We start from the raw sequence: 10033 nt of genomic DNA, 5'->3' as shown, positions 1-10033 counted from the left end.
CCCCATGATCGAAAACAGCATCTCCTGGAATCCCTTCAAACATCTTCCCAGTGATCGAGGTCACATTGATGCGCCTTTAGTTCCCTGGCTCGGATTTGTTCCCAATCTGGAAAATGGGAACTACGTGAGCTGCCTTCCAATCTCAGGGCACAATCCCTGACTCTATTGAGCTGTTGAAGATATGGGCAAGGGGTTCACAGAGCACGCGTCCCATCTCTTTAAACACCCTTGAGTGAATATCATCTGGTCCTTAAACACGTCAAGATTAACCGAAACAGAGAGTTTGCTGTCAGTGAAGAGAGACGAGAAGGACCAAAGTGCCATTTGCCCCTCTCAGTGTGGCCCTGAAGGACTGTGTCCAGGCTGAAGTTTTGTTCCCAGCGTACAATCCTCCCCCCAGATTGTCCTCTCTGAGCTCCAACCAGGTGATGCTAACTACTCAGGTGGGAAAGACAAAAATCTGCAGCAATGTGTTGAAAGTAACGCTGATTTATTTACCTATATCCCAAATAGTAAAGTCCAGTCCAGTTACAGGAGTATTATCAGCAGAAACAAACCCCAACTGGAAGAATGAACACGATTCAATCCTGGATTTGATTAACAGCAGAATCCAACTCCTGCAATCACTTGTGAACTCGCTGGTGTGTCAGCAGGCTGGATCACTGAGACTCCCTTCCCACACTCGGACCAGATGAACGGTCTCTCCCCAGTGAGTGCACTGGTGTACAGTGAGGTCAGATAAAAGCCCACCTGAAAGGTCTCTAGTCAGTGTGAACACGTGGATGGCACGTCAGTTCCCTAGAACTTTTATCGCACTCCCACAATCCGGGCATTTAAAAGGCTTCTCCCCACAGTGTGAACTCGCTGGTGTGTCAGCAGGATGGATGACCAAGTGAATCCCTTCCCACACTCTGAGCAGGTGACTAGCCTCTCTCAAGTGTGAACTCGCTGGTGTTTAGTGAGGATGACCGAGTGAATCACGTCCCACACTCTGAGCAGGTGAACAGTCTCTCCCCAGTGTGAACTCGCTGGTGTCTCGACGGGTCAGAGAATCGGTTGAAGCCTTGTCCACAGAGTGCACATGTACCGTTTCTCCCGCTGTGAACGGTGCTTTTTGATTCCATGTTCAAATGATATTCAGATCCCGATGTATTGAGTTACACCGTCAGATCTCAATGTGATGTTTGATTTGAGCTTCCAGTCCACAAATTGTCCCATTTTAATACCTGTAAAATGAATTCCAAACAGGAAAAATGGAGTGAGAGAGAGAACCCACAAAAGCATAAAGACAGTTTATGAAATTGAGCTGAAAGAATCTGGTCATATGTGGGGCCTGCACTAGAAAAAGTGACCATGAAAGCTGCCGGATTGTCGTAAAAACCCAACTGGTTTACTAATGTCCTTCAGGGAAGGGAACCCACCTCCCTCGACAGTCCCACATGGGAAATTGGTGGTCCTACTGGGCTCAGAAGCACTGTACCCCCCCACCCCCACCCAGCTGATGGAGATAGGGAATATTCCACCACGTGGAGCACTCTGGGTATGGACATCCGCCATAATCATAGAATAGGACAGCACAGAAGGTGGACACTTGAGCCATCATGAGTGCATTCCAGATCACAACTCGCTGTGTGAAAGTTTCCTCATGTTGTCTCTAGTTCTTTTGCCAATCGCCTTAAATCTGTGTCCCCTGGAGACCAATCATTCTGCCAATGGAAACAGTTGCTCCTTATTTACTCTAGCAAAACTGGAAGAACTTCATTTGGAGCGGAGAGCCAGTGACACATTCTGTAACCAGGCGCAAACACTCCTGCACAGTCCAGACATCACTTGTTTCCCACTTGGCATGAAATTATAATTCATTTCATTTGATTTTAAATAGTTTTGTTAATATATTGAATCACGTTTCTCTAATTGCATTTCCCATCTCAGTTTCAAAGCCTCATTTATTTCCTTCCTCTGAGCCCCTGAACCTCATCTGGAAGTATAATGTTGGCGAGTGGTGATTGATTGCCCTGGGAACCAACAGGGAGAGAGGCCGGAGTCCCAGGGAGCAGCATGTTCTGCAACCAATCGTGGAGCTTGAGGGGTGTAACCTGAGTCGGACAGTCTGGTGAGTCAGTGTGAAGCCATTAAACAATTTATGGTTTAAAAACTCACGCAAGATTTCTTTTGTCAATAAAACAGTTTAACATTTGTCACTATTTTGTTTCCCTGGTGCGATGTTAAAGCTCTTTCCACAGGCAGTGGAGTTTCAGACACTTCAGTGCCAAGTGGACCAGGTGTTTAAAAGATCATTCATTTCCCTCTTTCCATATCGCTGAGAGTTAAAGGTAGAGATTGATTTCCACTCATTATGTATCTGTTTGAGGGCAAATAGTGACTGGGACCGAACCCCAACATCACACAGCACCTTCAGGAGTGAAATGGAGAAATCAGAGCATGCATTGAATCTGGATTTCAAACAGAGAGGATGTGACGAGGAGAGAGTGCGTTGGATGGGGGACTTGCAGCTTAGGGACTAGAAATGAAAGAATGTTTCAGAGAAACTAGAACTGTGTTCAGAATTTCTACCCTGTACTTAGTGATGACTTTTGTAAATTATGAGGGCAGGTTGTGGAGACGAGGCTTGTATTCCCTTGAATATAGAAGATTAAAGGGTGATCTAATTGAGGTGTTTTATGATTAAAAGAGATGGTAGGGTAGATAAAGAAACTATTTCCTATGGTGGGGGAGTCCAAAACAAGAGGTCATAACCTTAAAATTAGAGCTAAGCCATTCATGGTGATGACAGGAAGCACTTCATCACACAAGCTGGAACATGTCCCCGAGAGTAACCGAAGGTATGAGAACTGAAATAATCTAGAGTTAGAAAGCAGGAAAGGCCCAAAAATGGAAGAGTCTGTAATCGGACATCAGGTAGTTTTCTCTTATCTTGGAGATATCAAATGCTCGACAGTGTGTTTGAAAGAAAGCTGATTTACTTGACATATCAAAATATTAAACTCCAGCCCAGTTTTGGGGTTATTAACATCAGCAGAAACAAACTCCAACTGTCAGAATGAACATGGTTCAGTCCTGGATGTGATTAACAGCAGAATCCAACCCCTGCAGTGAATTTGATGGTGTCTCAGCAGGTGGGATGAACAGGTCCAATCTTCCCACACAGGGCGCAGGTGAACGGCCTCTCCCCGGTGTGAACTCCCTGGTGTCTCCGCAGGGTATATGACCGAGTCAATCTCTTCTCACACACTGAGCAGGGGAACAGTCTTTCTCCGGTGAGTATATTGGTGTGTCAGCAGGTTGGATGAATCAGTGAATCCCTTCCCACATTCGGAGCAGATGAACGGCCTCTCCCCAGTGTGAACTCGCTGGTGTTTCAGCAGGTAGGATGAATTAGTGAATCCCTTCCCACAGTCAGAGCAGGTGAACGGCCGCTCCCCGGTGTGAACTCGCTGGTGTGTCAACAGGTGGGATGACTGAGTGAATCTCTTCCCACACATTGAGCAGCTGAACGGCCTCTCCCCGGTGTGAACCCGCTGGTGTCTCAACAGTAGGGACGACAATGAGAATCCCTTCCCACACACCGAGCAAGTGAACGGTCTTTCCCCAGTATGCATTCGCTGGTGTGTCAGCAGATTGCATGACTGAGTGAATCCCTCCCCACACACTGAGCAGGTGAACGGTCTCTCCCCAGTGTGAACTCGCTGGTGTGTCAGCAGGTTGGATGACTGAGCGAATCCCTTCCCACACACGGAGCAGGTGAACGGCCTCTCCCCAGTGTGAACTCGCTGGTGTGTCAGCAGGTGGGATGGGTAAGTGAATCCCTTCCCACACTCGGTGCAGGTGAACGGTCTCTCCCCAGTGTGAACTCGCTGGTGTGTCAGCAGGTGGGATGTCAGTGTGAATCCCTTCCCACACTCGGAGCAGGTGACCGGCTTCTCCCCAGTGTAACTGCATCGATGAGTTTCCAGCTCAGACAGAGAATTGAATCTCTTCCCACAGTTCCCACATTCCCACGGTTTCTCCATGGTGTGGGTGTCCTTGTGTCTCTCCAGGTTGGACGATCAGTTGAAGCCTCGTCCACACACAGAAGACGTGTACGGTTTCTCCCTGCTGTGAATGGTGCGATGTTTTTCAGGCTGTGTAACTGGTTAAAGCTCTTTCCACAGGCAGTTCACTAGAACACTCTCACTCGGGTGTGTGTGTGCCTGGTGCTTTTCCAGTCACACTGATGTTTGAAATCGTTTCCCACAGACAGAATAGACAAACATTTCTTCTTCCACATTCAAAGGCAGATGATATTCAGGTCCTGATGAATGGAGTAACTCTGTCAGATCTTGATGCGATATCTCGTTTGAGTTTCCCGTCTGCAAATCCTTCCCTTCTAAAGCCCTGTAAAAGGAGTTTAGAAAAACCATCACTGAATGCAGGATAGAAATTCAGAACAGACAATTCTAGTTTTCATAGAAATTTACATCACAGAAGGAGGCCATTCAACCCAGTGTGTGTGTGCTGGCTGACAAACAGCTGTACAGTCTAATCCCACTTTCCAGCTCTTGGTCCGTAGCCTTGTAGGTTATGGCATTTCAAGTGCATATCCAAGTACGTTTTAAATGCTATGAGTGTTTCTGCCTCTTCCACCCTTTCAGGCAGAGTGTTCCAGACCCCCTCCAACCTGTGCGAAAAAATTCTCCTGAAATCCCCTCTATACCTTCTACCAATTACTTTAAATCTATGCCTCCTGGTTATTTTCCCTCTGCTAAGGTGAATAGGTCCCTCCTAGCCACTCGATCTAGACCCCTCAATTTTATGCACCTCAGCCTCCGCTGTTCGAAAGAAAACAACCCCAGCCTAGCCAATCTTTCATCATAGCTAAAAATTCACCAGTACAGGCAACATCCTCATATCTCTTCTGTACCCTCTCGTTCCTGTAATGTGGTGACCAGAACTGCACGCAGTACTCTAGCTGTGGCCTAACTCGTGTTTTATACACTTCAAGCACAACCTCCCTGCTCTTGTATTCCATGCCTCGGCAAGTATTCCGTATGCCTTCTGCCTTTTAACCACCTTATTCTATCTGTCCTGCTTCCTTCAAGGATTTGTGGACCTGCACACCAAGGTCCCTCTGTTCCTCTACACTTCAATGTCCTACCATTTATTGTGTATTCCCTCATCTTGTTAGACCTCCCCATTACCTCACTGCATTACCTCACACTTCTTGAATTCCATTTGCCACTGTTCTACCACCTGACCAGTTCATTGATATCTTCCTGCAGTCTGCAGCTTTGTCTCATCAACTACACAGTCAATTTTTGTATCATCTGCAAACTTCTTAATCATACCCCCTACATTCAAGTCTACATCATTGATTATATACCACAAAAAGCAAGGGACCAAGTACTGAGCCCTGTGGAACCCCACTGGAAACAGCCTTCCAGTCACAAAAACACCCATCAACCATTACCCTTTGCTTCCTGCCTCAGCCAATTTTGGATCAACTTGCCACTTTGCCTCGGATCCCATCGGCTTTTACTTTCGTGACCAGTCTGCCATGTGGGACCTTATCAAAAGCCTTGCTAAAATCCTTATAGACTACATCAAACGCACCACCCTCATCAACTCTCCATGTTACCTCCTTAAAAACTTCAATCAAGTTAGTCAGACACGACCTTCCCTTAACAAATCCATGCTGACTGTCCCTGATTAATTCGTGTCTTTCTGAATGAAAATTTATCCTGTCCCTCAGGATTTTTTCCAATAATTGAAAGACAAATTTGGGGAAATGAATTGTATTTTGTCATCTCATCAAGATTGGGGGCAGAGGGACAATAAATAATATTAATAAATTATTTTAAAAATCGGTGAGCAGACAGGTCTGCAGTATGTTCACTATTCAAGCTGACCAAAATCAGGCCGTTTTGATTGGATTTGGAGACCAAAACTGTAACAAACCCTCAGCGGAGACTCACACCCCATTGAGTAAACTCCAGAAGATATTTTTTCTGGTGATTTTTATTAATTACAATTTAATGAATGCCGTAACTGACAGGTTCAATTAATGTTTATTTTCCAAATGCAGCTTGTAAGAGCGAAAAACTTTAATTAGGGGTAAAGTAAATCGTTGTAATTAAAATTAAGTAAGAAAGACTGAGAGTAAGGTTTAAAATGCGTTCATGGTACAATAGCTGAATTAGGCAGAAACACTAAGGTCAGAGAAATTCTCTTGGGAGATAAGAACACCCACAAGATTTATGTAGACAGCTCACAGAAATAATGAGAGGAGGCCACAATGTTCCAGCCACAGGAGATAACAGGGACAATGCCTCTTTTAAGCAGAGGGTAGCCATATGTCTGCCAAGGACATCAGTCTGAGAATTAGCCTGGGAAGACGTTCCCAGAAATGTAACACGTAACCTGCTATTCTCTAGCAACAGTCGTCAGAACTGATTGTACCAATGGAATCATTAGAAATTACTGAAACCAATAAAATTAATGTAACTGTAGCACCCAATGAAATTGTTGTAACCTGTATTTCCACCATTTTGACTGTATCTAAACTGTATAAAAATGTAATTACACAACTTGTTCTATGAGATCGATGTTGAGAGCACTCAGTAACGGTACTGATGAGGCCAGATCGCCCTTGATTAATCAGGTTTTAATAAACAACTCTTTTCTCTATAAAAAAACCTTTTGTGTGAGTGTTATATTTTTAATACCCCACAACATTATGGCGCTGCAAGCAGGGTTACAATGGGCAGCCAACAGACAAACATATACGAATCCATCACGAGTGAGTATCTTCAACTACCTCATAATCCGACGTGAGCCGTTATGAGACGTGTCTTTTGCCCGGGGTACTTGAATCTGTGAAAAGTCTGTTATGGTGTTAAAGACTTTGGCGAATTGGGAAGTCACGATAGACACTATCAGAAGGCATCGATGTGGATATGGCCTCTAAGTTCAAGGGGAACCGGGTAGAGGAACCATTAGTATCTAGAATACAGATAAATCCATAAGGTGTCGATGGGATTGCAGGCTCTAGGGGTAGGGGAAACTGACTGGAGGGACAGTCAGTATCTAGAATACAGTTTAATCGATAAGAAGTCAGTGGGACTGTAGACACTGGGGTTAGGTGATACAAGTGGGAAGACAGTCAGCATCTGAGAATACAGTGAAACCGATATAAGGGTAGACGTATCAAAAACTGAGTATGACGTGTAAAGATATGCTGGACACTGCTCTCTTATGGGGGGCTAGGATATTTTTCGGATGACCATAAAAAACCTGATAGTGTCGTATAGATCCAAAAATAGAGCTGACCAAACAATTAATAAGCTTTGTTGAATGAAGAGAGACTTTGGTGAACGTCTGTCTTTGAATGAAAGTGCTTGTGTGATTTTTGACTGCGGAATATTTGAGGTGGGAATTAATGAATTTTTCATGTGTCTGAAAGCCTGTTTGGAAAAAATGGTGGAGCTGTCTGTTTGTTTTCGCTCCACCCACTTTTTCGGACAGTGAAAGTTTTTTTTTTAAACCCTTTGTAGTGTTGTCCTGTATGTGGGAAGTTTTAAGAAAGTGTGAACCTAGAATTGAATTACATTTTAAGGTAGAAGCACAGGTGCGGATTTATTCGGATGATAAGTTACGGAGCTAGGAAATTCACAAAAGATAGGTTTGTTGAGCAAAAGTTCAAAAATGCGTGGTCCCGTTGGTTTTTAAAAAGAATTTCGACACGCTCATTTACTTGTCAAAAGAAACATATAATCATTGATTACATTGGGTTGAAAGACAATAAATTTAGTCTAGGAATGAGATAAAGAACGGAGAAGGGAAATTGTAATGCCTTCAAAAAAAGCCTGCGGACTGGGGAAGTACGCTCCCATTTTCCTTTGCATAAAACCTTGACATGAAAACTTCTAGCTCAGTAAAAAGAGTTTTAAAGAAAAGATTGGCAGTACAATATTTGAATTGTGATTGAGATATTTCAGGTGATTCTCCTTGATAAACATTTTGGTTGTATTGGAAAATCTTGGGTTTGGAAGCCTTTTTAATAAAATTACACAACTACTGCGTCAGAAGCTGCAGCTTAAAAAGATGTAATTTATGAAATACTGTATCGCAAAATTGAAGCTACAGAGCAAAAGATTAGAGTTTTTGATGTTCAGCTTCTAAAACAGAAATTGGGCACACAATTATAAAACAAGTACTTTGCATTCTGTGATCTGTGAATCACTATAAGCATAAATGAGAAGTCCGATCAAAAAACACAGTATTACCATATTTGACATTTTGTAATCCAACAATAAATACAAATATTACAAAAGGGGAGCAGAGATTAGGATGGGAACAGTGAAGAGCTCATTTTGTTGTGAAGGTTTCAAGTACCACGGGTTAAGAGAAGGCACAACAAAATACTGAGATACATTCAAAATAAAATGTTAAATCTGATCTCTTAAAAAAAGAAATAAAACTAAAAGGTTTGGAAACAATCTAGAAATACCTTGGGGGAACCAGAGTAATTTTGACAGGCATGCTAATGTGGGAAGTGTCCAACTACCTGATAAAACCAGAAGCTGCACAGGCTGTGAGACAGATAGTGGAGGAAGTTACTGGAAAGCGGTATACTCAGAGGTAGAGGGAACAACAAATGCCCCTGTCTGGCCCATGCAAAAGCCGGATGGATCATATCGGTTAACTATTGATTATACTGCCCTCAATAAGGTGACTCCCCGTCAACATCCCATCGTGGCCAGCCCAGCCACCACATTTAATGGATTAAAACCAGAGCATAAGATCTTCACTGTATTAGACATAGCCAATGGATTCTGGTCCATACCCCTGGCAAAAGAGTCCCAAGATAAGTTTGCCTTCACAGTCAGCGACCATCAGTACACCTGGACACGGGTCCCACAAGGGTTCCACAATAGCCCGGCTATATTCCACCGGACTATGAGTTGAGCCATAGAAAAGGTGGATTTAACCCTGTATAGGAGTACTATACTACAATACATAGATGATCTTACTAATAACATCCGAGGATGATAGGGGGCATACAGGAGCACGTATAGAAATACTGGAAGTCCTGCAGGACACAGGATTCAAAGTAAATCCCAAAAAAGGCACAAATCGGACAAGCTGTGGTATAGTACCTGGGACACGAAATATCCCAAGGAACTAGGACCATGTTCACTGACAGGAAGGAGGCCATTAGGATTATGCCCCAACCAAAAACAGTCCGAGGGGTGCGTAAGGTACTGGGGCTCTTTAACTATTTGCAGGAATTTTGTACCTAACTTTGTGGCAATCGCAGAACCAATACAGCGGCTAGTGAAAGTGGGAAAACCATCCTTAGAAACTGTAGAGTGGGCCCCGAACAAGAAGCAGCATACGGTAATCTGAAGGAAGCCCTAATGTCAGCTCCAGGGCTGGGACTTCCGAACATGGATCTCCCGATCCACATATATTGTGAGAACCAGGGAGGCTTCTATGGAGCCGCGGTGACACAAATGCATGGGGATAGGATGAGACCCGTAGCTTACTACTCGACACAGCAATCTCCAGCGGCTGCCGGTCTGTCCAGATGCCTGGCCGCACTGGATTGTGCCACTTAGGCAGTCAAAATTAGTGAGTCTGTCATAATGATAGGAGAAATAATACTGCACACAAAACACACATTGGTGGAAATGCTAAATGGGAGGCAGTCTTATTACCACATGATTGGCTTGGATCAAGGGACTCATTTCACGGATCAAGGGACTCATTTCACGGATCAAGTGATCAAAGAAACTTGTAGAATATTCGGTATTAAGCCGCCTACGAGACAGAATCAGAAAGTATGTGAGGGAATTGAGTGAGCAGTTGAAAGGTATGCGACAGGAGGTCCGAGAAAGGCAGAAGGAGGAGGACGAAGACAGTGAGATAGCCGCCTCGGCTATAATCCCTGAGGTGGGGGCGAAGGTAATGGTTAAGGAAGTGGCAGAGAAACCAGGGTTCGCACCTAGGGGAGCGGACGATATGAGGTATTAAT

General features: G+C 44.1%; 1 protein-coding gene across 7 annotated transcripts in view; it reads right to left on the bottom strand.

Moving 5' to 3' along the window:
- Positions 1–473: 473 nt before the first annotated feature.
- The window catches only part of LOC139273761 (gastrula zinc finger protein XlCGF57.1-like), a 69462-nt gene continuing 59902 nt past the window's right edge, over positions 474–10033 (bottom strand). For 6 of the 7 annotated variants that reach the window (XM_070890820.1, XM_070890819.1, XM_070890824.1 and 3 more), the window contains one exon: positions 2964–4395. In XM_070890820.1, coding sequence (XP_070746921.1) covers positions 3246–4031 — 786 coding nt within the window. In that variant the 5' untranslated portion in view covers positions 4032–4395 and the 3' untranslated portion in view covers positions 2964–3245. Of the gene's footprint in view, positions 1227–2757; positions 4396–10033 lie in introns of those variants that run through there. The other variant, XR_011595341.1, reaches the window with a different exon arrangement.

The sequence above is a fragment of the Pristiophorus japonicus genome, chromosome 9 (genome assembly GCF_044704955.1).
Source record: "Pristiophorus japonicus isolate sPriJap1 chromosome 9, sPriJap1.hap1, whole genome shotgun sequence".
NCBI classification, from domain to species: domain Eukaryota; kingdom Metazoa; phylum Chordata; class Chondrichthyes; family Pristiophoridae; genus Pristiophorus; species Pristiophorus japonicus.
The sequence above is the reverse complement of the archived record's forward strand: the minus strand, read 5'-3'. Positions and strand labels throughout refer to the sequence as shown.